The sequence below is a fragment of the Xiphophorus couchianus genome, chromosome 11 (genome assembly GCF_001444195.1).
Source record: "Xiphophorus couchianus chromosome 11, X_couchianus-1.0, whole genome shotgun sequence".
In the NCBI taxonomy this organism is placed as follows: Eukaryota; Metazoa; Chordata; class Actinopteri; order Cyprinodontiformes; family Poeciliidae; genus Xiphophorus; species Xiphophorus couchianus.
The window spans coordinates 7,349,936-7,370,474 of NC_040238.1; the positions used below are offsets into that span (position 1 = coordinate 7,349,936).

Consider the following 20,539-nt stretch of genomic DNA (forward strand, 5'->3'; position numbering starts at 1 on the left):
TTTTATTCATTTATTGAGGATGTCCAGGTTTTTTTTTTTTGGGACCAATAAGCATCCTTAAAATGACTGGTGCGATACCTGGCTTACGGCACTGTTTTTCCTCCCGGAGCTGGCTTGGAAGAGCGCGGCTGGTGAGTGAACACTGTGGGCGACTGTGCTTTAGATGCGTAGCTTTATGGTTGAAAATTTATTTCATATCATCCCAGTCTCAACAAATGGGTGGCGGAGTGCATCTTGGTGGTAAATAGCTGGTAGATGAGCTTCTGTGTGTGAGGAACAAAGCTGTTAAATCTTGTCTCTAACACGGACACAAAAGCTATAAATGTCTGGGGAAGGTGAGAGTTCGTCTATTAAATTGACTGAAGATGAATACATAAACTTAAAGGAGAATAGACATTTCTTATAAGCAGATTTCTGAGCCTGACTCTTTATTATTAATTTAAATATAACTTCAAATTTTGTATAACTTCAGGTTAACTTAGAAAATGAGCTATTATTGTTAGTTATTTTTCTAAACTACAAAGAAAGTAATTGTTAGGGATGCTCAAATATAAAAAATTGGACTATCTGTCCAATAGAAATTGGACTCGCCAGATAATCATCACGTTGATATCCGATAGTAACACTGCTGTTTTGTTGGATTTATCAATGTTTTATCTTAAAAAATTTTTATACGATTACTTGATCAATCGTCAGAATAATTGATAGAATACTCGATTATTAAAATATGTGTTTACAACAGCCCTATTTTTAGACTCATCTGTCCAAAGAAAATTGGACAGAAAGTACCGGGATTTTCAGTGGTTGATTAGCAAATTGATACAGTTTCTCTAATTGTAACGATGGTCTGACAGAGTTGGTGTGTTGGTCACCGAAACACTGAAATTCGCTGCACATGGACATTTGTTTATTTAAATTTTTTAATGACCTGTGAAATACGATACCATTGAACCTTGTTATCGAGTTGTCCTGGTGTTGACAATTGGTAGCAAACTAATATTCTGTTGAGAATAAAACATCGGCTTGTGAAATTGGAATGTCATTACATTGTACTGATATTCTTTAAAAAAAAACCAAATATCCTAAGTCTTATGGATATAGGATAAGCACTAAAAATAGTGCTTTCTGTTTTTAACGTGAGGTTTTGATCAAGATAAAGTCACAGTAAGTGGGATTAAGTTTTGTCTTGCATGAGCCCTCATCTTACATGGGTCACCGATTGCAGCTTTCCTCACAGATCATAGAATGTCAATCTATAAAAAGTTTGACCTGCCAATTTTGATTTTAGCCAGTGCCATTTTTTTATTGAAATGTTGCTAAATATAGGAAGAAAGTCTCTGAGTTGGTAACAGTGGGGTTACTATTGATAATTACAAGCTTGCAGACATGACCTGGTAGGCCGGTCTATCAGTCAAACCTCTCATTGCAGAGCAGAAGAAGACAGTGGCTGATTTTTAGACCTTTGCTGATGTAGAAAAAATCAGAGGGTGAGATTGGCTTCATGTAAATATTGGCCGATCACCGATCTCCCAAAATTGAGGAAATCGGCGCGAATTTGGCTCAATTTTGTGTTGGTAGTAAAAATATTGTAGAGGTAGTAAAAACTAGTAAATTCAACTCTGGGATTCCTTTATAAACCCTGTAAATAAACCTACCATTCATCCAAGAATTTTTTTTTTTAATTTTTAGGTCCTCCTCCAGCCATTTTTAGAACAATGGTTTAGTCCATTGCGTAGCAGGAGCAACAGCAGTGCTGCTTGCGGATTTACGCTTTGTGCGGATTTACAGCAGCCAGAAATAATGGGGATCCGAAGGCATGTGGAAAAAGCAGAGGTAGCAGTTTGATCATCTCGGTTAACAAAAATTGGTGTAACCCTGGCCATGTCACAAGTAAGGCAAAGTTGTGTTGCCCTTATCTGGAGCTGTTGGCTGTCAGCCTGTGTCCCTACTATCTTCCCTGGGAGTTCAGTCATGTGATCTCCATCTATTTTTACATCCCTCTGAGACAGCCACCTGCTGTCTGTCAAAGGATACAACGTGTCACAGCACAACTTCAGTTGCAACATCCTGAAGCCCTCTTAATAATATCTGGAGATTTTAATTATGTCACCCTGGATTCCATTCTGGCTGCTTTTCACCATGGTTGTCAATTGTCCCATCAGGAAAAACAGGGCAATTGATTTACTGTGCACCAATGTAAAAGATGCATGTAAGGCTGTTGCCCTTCCCCCACTGGGCAAGTCAGCCAACAACCTGGTGTACATACAGCCAAGTACACCCCAGTGGTCCAAAGGCAGGGTGTCTCCACTCGCTCCATCAGAAGATGGCCTGGTGAAGCAAAGGAGGCCCTGCGAAACTGTTTCAACATCACAAACTGGGGGAACTCCTGGTGAAGATCTAGAGGGGATGAATCACTGTTTCATAAATTATCTTAATTTCTGTGTAGAAGTGGTGGCCCAGAATAACTTTTTAAATAGATTTAGCCATTGTGCTACACTCACCACCATCACTACATCTACTCTGCCCCAGTGCTCTCCTCTAGTACATAATCCTCCTTGCCAGCAGATGCAGTCATTCCACTGTTATGGCCCCCTCGCCTCACCTCTATTCCCCACCAGCCCCCTGACCCAATCTCCTCCTCCAAGGCAGCTTAGTACTCCCTCTCCTTTCTTTTTTACACCGCTAGTCCGTAACTCTTAATTTATTTTTAGCTCAAGTTAAGTTTATTTATCCAACATTGTCATTTATACTTTTTTTTTCCAATTAAAAAAAATCCCCTTAAGTTGAATGATCTGCACCTCAACAGTACCATGTCAAATTTCTTGTATGTAAAAATACTTGGCCAATAAATTAGATTCTGATTATGTTTATGTTGGCAAAATACACAGACTTTTGTAGAGTATTCATATTTTTGGACTTCATATACTAGAGTTATCCAGCTATATGTTGTAAGTGAAGTGCTGGTTATTTGGGACTCTTGCAGTTTGATGAATATTGTTCTCTTTATTTGGAGTGTAATTATTTTCTCTTTTGTTCCAGGCCAAGCGTGTGAAGAGACAAGAGCTGTTTGCCAGAGAAGGCCTGACATGGCAGAAGATTGTCCATTTTTGTTCTGAGCATCAGGATAAAGCTAAGCGGCAAGCTGCCAGTCAGGAACTGAAGAGCCTGATTCAGGCAGCCAAACAGATTGGTAACTAACTCCTTGCTCTCAAATCCATTGCCAGTTTGATTTTCTGTTTTTGTATTTTTTACTCCAGAATTTTGGGTTTCAACTTCTTCTGTTTAACTACTACACTTTTTCACTACCCTGGTTATGTGCCAAGTTTGTGCTTACTTACCACCAACTTTTTTTTTGTTGACACTGCTTCAAACAGTCTGGTGAAAAAATTGTGCCATCACAGTAGGGTTGAAACGATTCCTCAAGTGATTCGAGTACCTCGATTATTAAAATTCTTCGAGGAAAATTTATCTTCCTCGAAGCTTTGTTAAGTTATATTTTATTATTTACTGCACCGTGTTCCGGCCAGGTTATTACTTGCTTTGCGCAGCGCTCTCACTTCCGCCTAAGTTGTTGACGAAAACTAAGTGTTAGCAGCATAACGTCCACTTTTCAAGTTCAGCCGTGGGGATTTTATTGATCGGTGATAATGTCTGGGTCTTTGTCGTTTTTCGGGGGACCAATAAGCATCCTTAAAATGACTGGCGCGATGCCTGGAGTACGGCAGCTTTTCTCCTCCCTGAGCTGCTGCCTGGTGGCCGGTGTTCAGAGCGAACGGCGGGGAAGGGCGCTGAAGATGTATTTATACAGGTGAGCGGATAGACTGAACACTGCGGGGGGCTGCGCCTTAGATGATTAACGTAAATGTATCTTCACGGACGAACCGGAAAATTTATTTCACATCATCCCAGTCTCAACAATGGGTGGCGGAGCTCATCGTGGCGGCACGTAGCTGGCAGAGGTTTCTGTGTGTGACGAACAAGGTGTCAAATCCCGTCGCTAACATAAACACAAAAGCTATAAATGTCTGGGCAAGGTGAGAGTTCATCTATTAAATTGACTGAAGATGAATACATAAAAAAAAAAAGCTGGAGCATAGACATTTTTTACAAGCATATTTGTGAGCCTGCCTCTTTATTATTAAATTGAATATAATTTCAGATTTTTGTATAACATTTTGTCAGGTTAACTTATAAAGTGAGCTATTATTGTTACAGGTACATTTTCTAAACTAAAGAGAAGTAATTGTTAGGGAAGCTCAACTGTGAATAATTGGACTGATGTTGATATGCGATAGTAATACTGCTGTTCTGTTAGATTTACCAATGTTTTACTTCATCTTTTTTTATCCGATTACTCAATTAATCATAAGAATAATCAATAGATTACTCGATTACTAAAATATTTGTTTACAACAGCCCTACATCACAGTAGGGCTTATTAATATATCGCACATTTGATATTCCAATATCACAATTGCACAGAACTACCTGAACCATTGTAAGTATTCACGGCTTCAAGTTTGCTCTGTCAATAATATCCTTGGTATTATCTGTTTAATGCAGCGTAAAAATATTGCAGGTGCCATTACTATGAGTCATTTAGTCATGTCCACAAAACCAGAATGTTCCAATTCGGAATGAGCAGTAATCTGTCACAAAGATGGTTTTAGCCCCCTTATTTCTTACCCGAGTTCTATAAAATGTGGCTTAAACTAAAGCTGAGCAAATTGCTGATATTTTGTTTTTAAATTGACCAATATAAAAGAGAAATTTGCTTAGTCCTTTCTTGCATTTTGACAAACCAAACCGTTTATAGAATTATATCCAGGGAGAATACATATTTTACAAATAGTTAGTTAGTATTTCTTCTTTATGACTTAGTCAGTTTTACTCTACATGCAGACCCGTTGTCATGGCAACCGGCACATCACCTCTGCTGACCCACAGGGCTCAAAAAAAAAAAAAAGAGTGACATATTGACCAGAATGCCCTCCTGCTTTTGGAACAGTCTCTTCTCCAAAAGCACAGTGTCGGAGTTCATTTCAACCGAACTGAGTCCCAGGTTTTACATGGATCAGGGTTTGGTTCTTTGGTCCGTGTTAGAGTTTGATTGTGCATTCAGACCTCCTTAAACCAACTGGACTTTCTAGGCAAATGAACAGAGTTCCACTTTAGTGTCTTAAAATACTAACATTTTAAGACACAGATATTGAACTGTAACACATGTTTGAGACTGTTAGTGGTTTCAGCATAGATAAATTAAAAAATAAAAAATTTAAGATTTTAAGGCGCTGGAAACTTTAATTAGTAAAAGTGCAAAGAACAATCTTCATAGTTAGATTGTAGGGATGCTCCGATTAGGTTTTTTTGCTGCCGATACGATCATCCATGAGGCCGATCACCGATCACTGCCAATCGCCTGGAATGTCTGTTAATTTTTCACTTTAGGTATAAATTATTAAAAAAATTAAAGTGTTGATGTATCATTTGATGCATTGGTGCTGTGTGGGAGACTGAACTACAATTTCCCTGAGGTAATGAATAAAGTGTCTGTAAAAAATCATCTGGCAGTAAATTCACCTAATTTAGACATATTTTAATACATATCGAAAATCTTTTTTTTTTTTAAAGTTGCATGCTGCAGCTTTAGGCAAACGGTCAGAGTTCACTATTTGGTGGAGGTTGAGTGGCGCTCCGTCTGTGAAATATTACAGCCAGTAGTGCGTAGCAGCGGTCCAAGAGAAAGCGCAGATCCAAGCGTCTTACACTCGGGTTATTTGTTCAGCTTTCTGACTGTGATGCTAATCCGGGTGAGTGTTGGTAGTTGTGCGCTGCTTTTCTTGCTATCTGGCCACACCGGATGTCCGTTTTTTTCCTGCTTTGAGCCTCGATAATACCAAACTCCATCAAGTACTTGTTTTTTTTAAATGTCATATTAGATTCGTTGTGTTGATGCATTTTGACGTGCTTCACCTCCAAAGTAATTTTCCGCCACAACATGCAAAGTTCCCCATAAACTCAGAGCATAATAGTTCCACATGACAGGATTTGGTGCTGCACGCTTGCGCTGTGTGAAGGAAAGAGGATATCAGCTGCACACGCAGGCTGCGAAGTGAGGTAAATGTGATTGGTTTTGGTGATCGGCAACAAGAGACGGTGATCGGCGATCACCAACCATACACATTTTCATGGAAATCAGCCAATTATAATCGGTGGCCGATCGATCACCGTATTTTCCGCACTATAAGGCGCACCGCATTATAAGGCGCACCTTCAATGAATGGCCTATTGTAAAAACTTTTTTCTTATATAAGGCGCACCGCATTATAAGGCGCATAGAATAGACGCTACAGTAGAGGCTGGGGTTACGTTATGCATCCATTAGATGGAACTGCGATAAAGGGAATGTCGACAAAATAGTCCGATAGGTCAGTCAAACTTTATTAATAGATTACAAACCAGCGTTCTGAAAACTCCGTTCATTCCCAAAATGAACAGCTGTTGCTTCCTCCACTTTCGCACCATTGATTGTTCATGTTAAATTCTCTCGCTGCTGCTCTATGGGCTCTTTGCACCTCAGCTTCCCCGTACGGGGAAAAGCGGCTCAATTGTTTCCAATCTATTGAAAAAGGCTCTTTACACTTGGTATTTGCAGGGCTTGTCCAAGGTAACAATTAATGATGTACATCGAGCCGAAGCCCCAACAAGTAGCTGGAGAAAGGTTTTAATATGTTCGCCTCGTTATACACAGATATGAAGGTGAGTTTTACTTTCTTTAAACTTTGTGGCTAACATTAGCTTTAGCTTATGCTAGACATTTTTCTTGTAAAAATGTGCTATTTAAGTATCTAAACATTTTTCATCCATTCTAACGGACAATGTTTTTACCTTGTGTTCAAGTACATTACGTGCGTTTATTGTCGTTAGTGTCAGAGATCAAGTAACGGGGATTTTACGGTTCAGGCTTTTTGCTTCTGAAGCACAACAAGCCCATAGCTTAACATTAGCTCTGGTGTTGGAGTTCTAGTTCAGCTGACGGTTCAGGTTCAGTTGTTGCTTTTAGAAAAATATGGCCGTGTTCCTTAAGGCCTCCGTGTTATTTCGCTTTATTAGTTTTGCATGCTTCTTGTGAAGCAGGACGGTATTTACAGCAGTTTGTACAGGCGGATCAGTAGCTCGGCTGTCTGGCTCTGGTCTGCTCTCTTGTTCCCATAAACTCTCTTTCAGGCTGAATACAGAAGTGATTCCATGGAAATAACACAGGAGGCTCCTTTACCTTCTTCTTTAGGCTGAAGAAGTTGATTACGGAGTGACGTAAAGGCTGTAAACTTTGCTGTGCGGCGTTAGCTTTAACTGGTAGCGACGAATATTTACAAGCCACCGTCTTTTTAATTCAGGATCGTTTGGAAATCCATGAAAACGTAAAAGCCCATTATATTAGGAAGACAGCAATGTTCATAGTATTGTTTTATTTGCGTCTGAAATAAGACTGTGTCTTTTCTAGCTGTCATGGTAACTCAAAGCGAAAAAAGAGAGCCGCATTTGCACATGCGGTTGTGACGTCAGCGCGGCAGGTGCAAAGAGCCCATTCCCGTGTTCTACTGCGTGACTGATCGCCTTGAGCTTAAAGTCTGCGTTGTAAGCATGTCTCTTAATAGGAGCCATTTTGGGGTCTTTACACAAAACCCAGGGTGCACCGCTGGCTGCATCGACATCTGCTTTCCCCCTCTTCTTCTACGGGGAAAATGAAGTCGGCGTCTGCTTTCCCGTTTCTTCTTCTACGGGGAAAATGAAGTCGGCGTCTGCTTTTCTCCGTTTTTTCCCCTACGGGAAAATAAAGTCGGCGTCTGCTTTCCTCCGTTTCTTCCTCTATGGGGAAAATAAAGTCGGCGTCTGCTTTTATGTTTCTTCTTCCAAGGGGGAAAAACTAATTGCCTTTAAGGTTGGCCATTTAAACTCTGGGGACTCTGCCTATGTGAATTTTTTTGTAGGAGATGCAACAGTGTTGTGTTTCATGGCGAGTAGGTGAACTTTGACCCCAGGCAAGCCCCCCTTCTGCATGCACGAAAATGCAAAACTTGGATAACTTTTAATCGGCCATGCCTTATGAACGATCTGACCAAGTTTGAAACCGATCGATCAAAATACCTAGGAGGAGTTTGATCAAATGCGAAGGCTGTAAACAGCCAAGTAGGCGTCAGAATCAGAACTTCAATCCAAAATGGACGACTTCCTGTTTGACTTGCACTATAACATTGATTGAATTTTCTGTGCGTCTTGGGGAGCTCTACAGTTGTACCAAATTTCATGTCTCTACGATGAAGTAAGGTCTATGCGGAGTTTTTTTTTTAAAGTTTCTAGGTGGCGCTATTGAGCCGTTTCTTGTGCAATTTTTGCGACAATCTTAAAATACATACATTTTTTGCAGACTTGACATGTCTGCCAAGTTTGGTGAGCTTTTGAATATGATAAAGACCCCAAAATGCCAATTCATTTGGGTGGAAGAATCATAAGAAAAAGAAATGGTATGATTACAATAGGCCTTCGCAGTGCTTTGCTGCTCGGGCCTAAAAATAATACCAACGTGCTGTACGACTAAGAGGCGAACATGCATGTTGCTCAGCCACTAATGCACCATCTAACCCAAAAACACATCTATAAACGTTTTCAGCAAACACAGCCGTTCACTGGGCAGTGTGTTGAGATGTAAACACCATTGATGGCATAGTTACTTTGAAAAAGTAACTTTAATCAGATTACTGATTGCTCCTCGAAAAAGGAACTTAGTTAGATTAGTCAATTTGGAAAGTAACTAAGCTAGATTACAAGTTACTTTATTAGTTACTTTCAGTAGCTGTTGACAACAACCCTCTACCACCTCAATATAAAAATCACATTTAACTTTGCCAATACTTACTTAATTCCAAGCTATTTTATAATGCAACATGAACAATGCATCTCCTCTTATAAAGTTGAACTGAAGGGGAGATTGTTTAATGGTTACAACAGTCCAAAAAACTTCTGTTGTTTTTGTGTGTTCCATTGTTGTCTGGAAAACTCTAGATAGGATTTTAGAGTATCCTCTTCCCCCCAAACTCCAGGTTCTGTGTTATGGCCCTGTGTTTGCGGTCAGAGTTCAGTGCACAACGCTCCTCCTGCAGCTCCACAACTCAGATGGCCTTTGGCACAGATTTGTGACACTTATCTTACTATTAATTATTATAATGGTGTTTAGTTGGGCAACTTTACAGACACATTTGTTCGTGGCTGTTTTCACGTTTATTGCGCTGTCCTTATTGGTGTTGACGTTGGCAGTTTTCTGGAGTGCAACGCGAAGCTCAACGTCATTCATAGGTAATATAGATATATTTATATTACCTGAACACTAACAAAAGTCACAGTGGGACGGATAATCCAGGAAACGATAGACAGGGAGAGCCTGATTAAAACTACTTGGTTGTCAAGCTGGGGCTTATTAAGTGCCTCTGCTTATTTCCAAATAAGCAGAGGCACTTCATATTCAAAAACAAGCCCAAAAAACATCAACCTGCAACTCATTAAATCTGCAATCGACTTTAGAACAAAACAAGCCTAAAGTCGCTTATAATAATTGAACTTGGCTAAAGAAACTCAAAATAGTTCCTGTTTTTCCTACAACAAAATGCACATTTCTCTCTTCCTTCCATTTGCTGTAATAGTGTGCTATTACAGCTGCTAACTATCGCATAGAAATGCCTAGAAATTCCTCTACGCGGCTTCGTCAAGACGCGTAGAGGAAATAAGATAAAATTACTAAAGAAAATAGTAACGCACAGTGATTTGGATAAGTATCTTTAATCTGATTACTGGATTTGAAATAGTAATGTGTGAGATTACTCATTACTACCAATAAAGCCTGGCGGCCCGCCAGCTAGAACAGCTACAAACTTCTACAGTACAGCCAACTTTGCCAAAAATGAAATAATAAACCATATAATACTCACCTGCTGTTTATTTCTTTATAGGCAAAATCCATCCTCCTCTCGTTATGCAGGAAAACTTCAATGAACTTCACAAGTTCCTGGAGCTGATCTATTCAATTCAGTTCCATTAACAAGTCATTTTCTATGGCCTGTTTTTGATTTATTCTTGGCAAATTCCAGCCATTTAATCTACAGTCTAAAGGTATAGGTGGTATCGCTCACAACTGAGATCTGATGTCCAGATCCTTAAGAAAAAGTTTGTCTTGAAAATAGATTTTAAATTCTTAATAAGATCAAATCAATTTCTCAGTCTCTGTCAGCCATTGTATGACAAATAAAAATAACTTCACACATATTAATATGAGCAGTGCAGGCTGCTGATGAGTTCTGCTTTGCTAGCAAAACTTTGAGGTTAATGATTCGCTCTGACCATCCAATCAGATCACTGTAGACCTCCAAGCAGGCCTTGAGGTGCGAATCTGTGAGCTGATTGTTTAAAGGTATATTTCCGGTGTTATACTGTTTTGTTAGCAATTGTGAAAGGCCGAGGCAGGTTAGGCTGCCCCTGTCAACACAGATACTGAAATCTGATTGGAAGGAACACAGAATGGGAAACTGGGCAGCCAATAGAGATGTTATAAAAAAGAGAATAGACTATTAAAATTAAATCAGCATTTAACTGAACAAAAATATAAAATAGGTTGTAGATATAGTGATTTTGATAGTGTTTAGGCCTGCTGTGAAGGCCTTAAAGGCCATGACGACTCATATCTGGGTTCTGTTGCACTTTATATTGCCTTGTTGCTGAAAATGTGCTACATAAGTAAATAATTCCCTTTAACTTCAGTCTTACACATTTAGCAAGGGTGTATGTGTATTCAGATATGAATTTTATGTAGGAAAATATAAAATGGGAATGCATGTGTAGGAATGGATAGGAAATTCATAACTTGGTAAAAAGCTAGGTGATCACTAACTATTTACAGTGCTGCTGTGACATGAAACTATTATTTTGTAAAAGTTTGTTTTTTTGTCTTTTTTTCTGTTTAACAGTTGGAACTGAACATGGTCAAGAGGCCATAGAATGTGCTGCTGTCTTTCTGTTTGAGACCTTTCAAAACAAAGACCATGTTGGAACAGAGGAGACCTGTGCCATTAAGCAAATGTTTGGACCATTTCCATCGTCTGCAGTTGAAGCTTCCTGTGCTTGTGTGGCTCGGCTGGTGGCCCCACTTGATGACTCCAAAGTCGAAGATTTCATCAAAACCCAGCGTTCCCGTTACCACCACCAGCGAGGCTCTGCCTTTGGATGCAACGTTAATTTCTCTTATGACTTCTACACACTTGACCCACTGGAAGACCTCCAAGGGTCTGATCTTGGTGATGAGAGAGTGGATGTAGACTTTGTCAACTTTCTCAATAATCAGCAAAGTGGATATAAGTCTGCCAGTGAAGATGATGTGCCCCATAGTTTAACAACTTTAAGCTCTGGGGATGGATCCATCCTTAGAAGAGAAGTGGAAAAATACCTGGAAGGTGGAAATATGATTTCATCTAATCCAGAGGAGCTGTGCACCTCCTTGTTTGAGATGCTAACCTCCCACAGGAGTGATGATGAGCTGCAGAATGAGGTAAGAGAAGTGTAAAAGCGTTTGTGTCTAATTCAGTATTGTCAGATTTTGACAGAAATATTGTCCTTCATGAAGACTTATAAACTAACTGACAGATGCATATTTCTTTAGCCATGTACCATTTCTTTTCATTTCAGGTATTTTATTCTCTTAGCTGACTAGGTTGATCTGTATATGTTTCTTTAGCAGTGAGGTGTAGCAAAGATTTTAAATGGACCATCTCACCACAGTTTAGTCTTCCTATAAACATACGAAAAACCATAGGGCTGGTTCCATTTGACCTCAATGCAGCAAATAACATGCTCATATATAAAAGGAAAATAAATATTTAATTTGGGTATTGGTTTATGCATATTAAATGCAAATGCAATTATTAGACTTCCAGTAATTTTGATATGATCCAACAGTTAAATAATAATGTTAAATCGACCATAATTTAAATATAGTCAAAAAATATCAGTCATATTTCAAATTAATCAACTTAAAGTGCCCTTTCAAAATCTGAATAATCAATTATCAAAAATAAAATAAATTAATTGTCAAGTTTTTCAAATACTCCAGCAGAGTGAAAGAGTGGAACAAATAAAGATACTATGCAATATCAAACTTAAAATTGTAGCTACATTCTCTTCTGACTGATTGAACCTTTTCAACAGAGTGAGGAGTACTTAGCCTCAACGTGTGGCCTGATAGTTATCAATAGCAGAATCTGGCAGCAGCAGACATTCTGGCAAGAATGCCCCATTGAGTAATTAACCTCACATTTCGGACATAAAACAATGCTGCTCCCAGATGAGAAACTCACCAGGCAATCAAATCCGAAGATTCTAAGAAATGCATTGATTGGTGTTGAAGACGCCGAATACAGCATGCAACAACCACAGTGGAAACAGAGGAGGAAGTCGAACTGCAAGCTGGAGGCGGGGCTTTAAAGAAGTTAAAGAGTGTGGGCCAACCCAGGAAGTGGGCCCACAAAATAAAAGTCACTGAATAAATGTGGGTTACACATTCATGTGTTTATCTCGCACTGATTACTGCAATAGTGTCATTACAAGTCTGCCTAAAAAATCATTCAGACATCTGAAGCTGATCCAGAACACTGCTGCTCGTGTTCTCTCTAAGACCAGGAAGATGGAGCACATCACACCATTTCTAAAGTTCTTACACTGGCTTCTTGTATCTCAGAGAACGGTAAATAAAATACTGTTGTTAGTTTAGAAATCATTGAACGGCTCAGCACCACAGTATATTTAAGATCTGCTGTTTTTTATATCCTCGACACACTAGGCCGATTTGCCAGAAAACTGCAAATCCCACATCAATGAGTATTACGTTTTCCAAATCCAGACATAGATTTTTCCTATCTTTTGATGTATTTTATGTGTAGAAAGAATGAAAATTAAGGGCGTGAGCAGAAGCTGTTTGTGAAGGAGCAGGATTTTCAAAAAGTTAATAAGGCATACTCTATCAGTAGCCAAATTCCATTATTGTAATCAAATATAAAGATGAATTATAAGCATAATGTGCCTAAAAGGTTGAAAAAGGATTTTATAACAGTAAAAGATATGAGCAAGTTGAAATATACACAAGTAGTTGAAGAGGATCAAAAGATTTTACAAGTTGAATGGCGTTTCTTAATGAAAGTATGTGGACATAGTTAGGTTTACAAAACTGTCAAGTTTTTGCCTAATATTTTTGGTTTTCCATCAATTTCAATGGAGCCAAAAAAATCCTCCCCCTCCCCCCAAAAAGTTGAAAAATATACAAAAGTATAAAGGTTATTTATAGGCCTGTTGCGATAAACGATAAATCAATTAATCATACGATTAGGCCTGTCACGATAGCAAATTTTGCTGAACTAATTGTCTCAAAAATTATTGCGATAAACGATAATATTGTTTGAAGACCTTTTTACACTGAAAATGATGTAATAACGCATGCGATTTCTTGCCAAAGTTAGATACACTTTATTTTCAAAAGAACACTAAACACTGGAACTGGTAAACAAAATAAACAAAACAACCAAAAACAAAAATAAAATGGATTCTCAGTCTCCATTAACAAAAAATGTACTGGGAAAAAAAACTAAACGTAAAGCAAAAGTGTAAATAAATACTGCATTCAACCAAAAGAGGGCAGATTATGAAGACTGTATATTGTGTTGCCCTTCAGTAATAATTAGATTTAAATAGAGAAGATGGGCACATTGACTACCTGATGCAATAATTCACACTACATGATTTTTTGCTCCTATTTTTCCCCTTACAACAATCTTAAAACGTTGGTCTTTCTAAGATTGTGTGGTGTGTTATGGTAGATCATCGTTGCCGCTCAGATCTAAATCAGGGGTTTTTCCCGACTGGGATCTTAACGCAGCCTGTTGAATGTGACAGGTAGCCAATCAGACAGGGCGGATTCTCCTCCGTGTTTTCTGAGGGGAAATTACAGAGGGGAATCCCAAACAGCTGACACGGCCAACCCGAAGTCCAGCAGACATTGGAAACAACATTAATGTTTAATCAACATGCAAAGAATATAGAAATGACAAGGGGAGGAGTTGGAGCGAAACCGGTAACTTTTCAGCTGTTCTTCATTAACGTGACGTAAATAGGTTCTGATGATTTTCATTCAGTCAGGACTTTACGCTGACACTAGCCACATGCATTGCAGGTAGATTGTAGTAATGCATTGATTAATGCCTGGTTTTAAAATTAGTTCACTGGACTTGTAGCCATTATTTTGTGCCCATTGTTGGACACCAACACGGCAGGAACGAACCCGATCAAACTGTTAGACCTAGGATTTCTGTCGGCTAATGTGTGGTCTGTCAGGTTTTGAAAATGGGCCGACAATCGGCTGACAGCTCTAAGATCGTGTCGTGTGCGCTGGGCATTAAACTAAGGAAATGAGGAAGGGAGGAGTCAAGAGATACAGCCGGCATTAGGAGAGCAAGCTGAGTAGTATAAAAGTTGAATGGTGAAAATAGCACAAAGTATGCAGGAGAAGAAGTGCGGCGAAATTTACAGAGCAACCAGGAAAGTGGAACTCAATAGTGTGAATGAATGCCTACAGCATTCACACTAATAAAAATGTGTAGGGGGGTAAAGTGGAGGGACCAATGGTTCCCTGGCCCAACCTGTTCTGGCGAAGCTGCGCAGGTCACTTCCAGTTCAGACTTGTGGGAATAATGTATTTAGTGCCCACAGATTATTTATTTTCATAGCGCATGCTCACTGTGAGCTATTAGTACCCCAGCAACAGTTGCCATGCTGCTGACAATGATGTCATCAGCCTGATTTCAAATGATGTCAGTGCCAAGAGGCCCTTCTAAGGATGCCTCTGTGATGTCATAGTCCATGACATCACCAACTGATCAGTTGAGTCAACACAAAATTCATTTGGACACTTTAGCTGACTGAATAAAGATGAGTAATGAAAGTGAAGTTTATGTGAGACCCAAGGTCTCCTTTTGGAACAAAGTAAGAAAGACTTGTTCTAACAGAGTTCATCCTGGGCAAACCACCCCAGATTATCGGAAGAGGAAATTTCTTGGCGAACTTCTTTGGAAAGTAATAGAGAAAGTGGCAGACGGCCCCACGATGCATCTCGTCAGAGAAATCTTTTCTGAACAACACAAAAAACGTTTGGCCTTACTGCTGAGGAAAACAGGGGAAGTAAATGTGGACGTTCTTTCAGATGTAGCAGAGGAACTCAGCGAAAGAATTTTCCAAAGCATTGCGAGGGATGCGTTCCACTTTGCTTCTGGACTTAATTTGATTGCCCTTCTCGACTACCCGGAAGGACATGTATTTATTGTGAGAAAATTCAAACGCCACTTAGAAAATCCTGTTCCTAAAAGGAAAATGTTTACATCTACGAAAATAAAGATCAGAAGGACATTTTTTCCAAATGAGGATTTGTATTCTGACGAAAATTGCCTGAGTGAGGCTTACACTCAGGCAGACATGGATCCAGAACAGTTTTTGAAGGACGCAAATGAGATGGGATTTAAACGGGGAACTGAAGCTCAAAGGAGAAATATGGTGGAAAGAATTTTTTGGAGACTGATTTAAGTTACAGATCTAGCTATGGTGCTTATTAAATGAAGGACACCGACCCTATCCACAAAAAGCTTGCTCCAAAACTTTGGGAAGCAGTAAAGGACATAGATTTTGTATTTTTTGAGGAGATGGAGACAAAACTCGGCCAAGACATCTTTCAACTTCTCAGCGGCAATGATGACGTAGTTAAAGAATTATTGTTTAAGATGATAAAAAGTGAAAACCCGCTAGTCATTTACAAACTCACCGAAGGTTTCAGAAGAACCCTGGCACGTCCAAGGAAAATTCATCTTAAGAAAAATTATCTTAGAAAGGTGTGGAAGTGGATTGAACAGGCTGTCTGCTGTGGAGAGGATTCAGAAGAGAGTCAAGACGTTTTTAAAAATAGGGCGAGGCTCAACATTTGGTCTGTCTCTGACTCGGAACCGGCCTCTGAGTCGGGGCTGGCCCCTGGCTCGGGACCTGCCACTAACTTGGGTCCGGCCCCTGGCTCAGGACCGGCCTCTGACTCGGGTCCGGCCTTTGACTCGGAACCGGCCTCTGACTCGGGACCGGCCTCTGAGTCGGGCCTGGCCCGTGGCTCAGGACCTGCCTCTTACTCCGGTCCGGCCCCTGGCTCGGGACCGGCTTCTGACTCGGGACCGGCTTCTGACTCGGGACCGGCCCCTGGCTCGGGACCGGCCTCTGACTCGGGACCGGCCTCTGAGTCGGGCCTGGCCCGTGGCTCAGGACCTGCCTCTTACTCCGGTCCGGCCTCTGAGTCGGGACCGGCCCCTGGCTCGGGACCGGTCTCTGACTCGGGACCGGCCTCTGACTCGGGACCTGCCTCTGAGTCGGGACCGGCCTCTGAGTCCGGTCCAGCCCCTGGCTCGGGGCTGGTCTCTGACTCGGGGCTGGTCTCTGACTCGGGACCGGCCTCTGACTCAGGACCGGCCTCTGACTCGGGACCGGCCTCTGAGTCCTGTCCGGCCTCTGAGTCGGGACTGGCCCCTGGCTCGGGACCTGCCTCTGACTCGGGACCGGCCTCTGAGTCCGGTCCAGCCCCTGGCTCGGGTCCGGCTTCTGACTCGGGACCGGCCTCTGACTCGGGACCGGCCTCTGAGTCCTGTCCGGCCTCTGAGTCGGGACTGGCCCCTGGCTCTGGACCGGCTCCTGGCTCGATGACCTGCCTCTGACTCGGGACCGGCCTCTGAGTCCGGTCCGGCCCCTGGCTCGGGACCAGCCCCTGACTCGGGACCGGCCTCTGACTCGGGGCCGGCCTCTGAGTCGGGACCGGCCTCTGACTCGGGACCGGCCTCTGAGTCGGGCCGGCCTCTGACTCGGGACCGGCCTCTGAGTTGGGGCCGAGTTGGGACCGGCCTCCGAGTCAGGACTGACCTCTGAGTCGGGCAATAGGTCGAGTCGCCTTTTGGCATTTCAACTTAGGAAAGCCCAAATAAATAGACATGTCCCCAAAATAAAACACCCCTCAACAATGCAGACTCAAACACAACCCAAAGAAATTGCTGAAGCATTCGCAGAATACTATAAAAAACTATATGATAATACGGACAAAAACACTCAGGAAGATGTAACATCCTCTTTTTTCAAAAAGATTAATCTTCCAACTTTGTCAGAAGAAGAGTCGCTGGAAATGACCCGACCGATAACTTCACAGGAAATTATGAATGTTATTAAAAACCTCAAAAACAGCAAATCCCCGGGGACAGATGGACTGCCAGGGGAATTCTACAAAACATTTAGCCAAGAACTAACGCCAGCAATATGTAAGGTATTCAACTATGCACTAGTAGAGGGGGACCCCCCTAAATCATGGTCTGAAGCCATTATGTCGGTAATCTATAAAAAAGGTAAAGACCCAACTATGTGTGAAGGCTATAGACCCGTGAGCTTATTATGCAACTATTTAAAAATACTAACAAGTATAATGGCAAAAAGAATGCAAAAATATATAGCTAAATTGATTAAACCAGACCAAACGCGATTTATTCTGGGGAGGCAGGGAGCAAACAATATTAGAAGAATATTAAATGTAATGTCATATAGTCCTGCTCACCATTATTGGCACCCATGAAGTTTAAGTACATATAATGGAATATTTCCTGAAGGAAATTCATCAAGTGAAACAACATTTTACTGCTGATAGCTTGTGCTCGATGCAAAACAGCAAATGATAAAACACATTTTAAAAGATAAACATTATGAGGAAAACAAAGAAAAACATAATATTTACCATGTCAATGGTATTGGCACCCTTTCCAGCAAATCAGTATGAAAACCCAATTCGGCTCACCTGTTGCAAATCACAAATAAAGATCACTTGTGATGAACTGCCTCCACACAGTGACATGAATTAACCAATGAATGATCATGTTGGTACTTTAAAAGCCACCTGTTATTCCATCTTCACATGTGACAATGGTAAAGACAAAGGAGCTGTCTGAGGACACCAGAAATGCTATTATTTGTAAGCACAAGACCTCCAAAGGGTATAAAGCCATCTCCAAAGACCTCGGTATCCCTGTTTCAACGGTGCATAATGTTAAGAAGTTTTCCAGGCATGGAACGGTCAAGAACCTCCCTGGACGTGGGGGGAAGAGAAAAATTGATGACAGAAGTCTTCGACGGTTGGTGCGAATGGTGGAAAAAACACCATGTCAAACATCTAAAGACCTAAAGACCAACCTGGAGCAGTCTGGTGTGATTGTTTCAACAAGTACCATACGGCACACACTAAACAAAGTGGGGCTTTATGGGCGGAGGCCAAGGAAGACCCCATTGCTGAAGAAAAGACATAAAAAAGAACGCTTGATCTTCGCAAAAGAGAACCTGGACAAACCTCTAGCCTTCTGGGACAACGTTTTATGGACAGATGAAACAAAAGTGGAGCTTTTCGGTAATTCACACAAACAATATGTTTACAGACGGCGCAATGAAGCCTTTAAAGAAAAGAACACCATACCAACAGTCAAGCATGGTGGAGGATCCATAATGCTGTGGGGCTGCTTTGCGGCATCTGGTACTGGAGGCCTTGACCGTATCACAGGCATCATGAAATCAGAAGACTATCAAGCAATTCTAGAGCGAAATGTCTTGTCCAGCGTAAGAAAACTTGGTTTGAGGCGAAGATCCTGGGTCCTCCAGCAAGATAATGACCCAAAGCACACCTCCAAAAGCACGCAGGCATGGTTGAAAGGGGAAAAAAATTGACTGTTTTAAAATGGCCAGCAATGAGTCCTGATCTCAATCCAATTGAAAATCTTTGGAGGGTGCTGAAATCTGCCATTGGAGAAAGGAACCCTGCAAATGTACAAGAGCTTGAGCATATTGCAAAAGACGTCTGGGAGAAAATGCCACCCGAGAAGTGCAAGCAGCTTATAGATGAATATAAGAAACGTTTGGAGGCCATCAATGCTGCCAAAGGCTGTGCAACCAAATATTAAGGAGGGGTGTCAATATTAGTGCACATGCTGGTTTTCTGTTTTGTCCTTTCCAATTAAAATATTTATGTTGAAATGGTAATTGTCTTTGTCAAATTACTTTGGACCTCAAATTGAAAGATACTGCTGATTTAAGTTTTGAACATTTCCATTTATTTCTGAAGATATTCACTCAGCTATCCAAAACATGAAGGGGTGCCAATAATGGTGAGCAGGACTGTATACAAAATTTAAATCATAATCCTCCCTTTTAATTAGTTTAGATGCCCAAAAGGCTTTTGACAAGGTAAAATGGAGTTTTTTTATACCAGACATTGAGATTTCTATTTTCACAGCAATTTGTTGAATGGGTGAAAGTAATCTATAAAAATCCAAAATCCCGAATTTGAATTAATGGGTACTGTTCAGAATTTTTTGATCTCAAGAGAGGAGTTAGACAGGGGGACTGTCTAAACCCTCTACTATTCGCGGTTAATATTGAACCGCTGGCAGAAGCAATAAGACAAAATAAACAAATCCAGGGAATAAGAGACGAGGGAGGCGTGGAACATAAAATATCAGTTTGCCGACGATCTATTAGTACTCCTAACAGAACCACCCCGGTCAGTACCAGCTCTACTAGAAAGCCTTAAAGAATATGGGAATATCTCTGGGTATGCGAGTAACGAAAGTAAATCAGTAGCAATGATGGTATCAGGGGAATGCTCAGCACAGCTAAAAGATAAAGTAAAGTTCAAATGGACCGATAAAGGATTTAGATACTTGGGCATAATTATCACACCTCGAACTTCACAATTATTCAAAGCAAATTATGAGAAACTGAAGACCTTATAAAAGACCTAGAAAGATGAGAGATTCTACCACTGACCCTCGGGGGGGAGGGTAGAAACAGTCAGAATGAATATATTACCAAGACTACTGTTTGTATTCCAATCACTCCCAGTTTCCATTCCTAACTCCTTTTTTAAATAGATGGATAAAAGAATATCAAGGTTTGTATGGCAAATAAAAAGGCAAGAATCAAATTTAAAATACTTCAGTCCTCAAAGAGTAATGGAGGGTTAGGTTTACCGGAATTAAAGAACTATTATTTAACCTCTCAACTGAGAGCCATAGCTCTATGGTTAGCAAAGAATCAAGAGACAATATGGGTAGATATGGAGCAAAGAGCCTGCCCAAATCTGTCCCTAGAGTCACTGCCCTTTACAACAAGGAGGGTTCAAAGAAATCTCAAAATTCAAAATTGCTGGATTAAGGAAACGATTAACATTTGGTCAAGAATAAAAAATAAATTTAATTTCCCTGACTCTATATCAAAAATTGTAAAAATAGCAAAGATTCCAGACTGACTCATCTGTTAAGTGTGGTAAAAGGCACAGGGACAAGTTAAATATATAAATATCTTGGTCATTTTTTCCTTCATTCATTGAATGCTAGTGAAATGG

General features: G+C 40.7%; 1 protein-coding gene across 2 annotated transcripts in view; it reads left to right on the forward strand.

Annotated features, from left to right (window-relative positions):
* The window catches only part of ascc3 (activating signal cointegrator 1 complex subunit 3), a 238,337-nt gene that overhangs the window by 4,774 nt on the left and 213,024 nt on the right, over positions 1-20,539 (forward strand). For both annotated transcript variants that reach the window (XM_028030745.1, XM_028030743.1), the window contains exons 3-4: positions 3,040-3,190; positions 11,016-11,593. In XM_028030745.1, the coding sequence (XP_027886546.1) occupies positions 3,040-3,190; positions 11,016-11,593 (729 nt within the window). The remainder of the gene's footprint in view (positions 1-3,039; positions 3,191-11,015; positions 11,594-20,539) is intronic.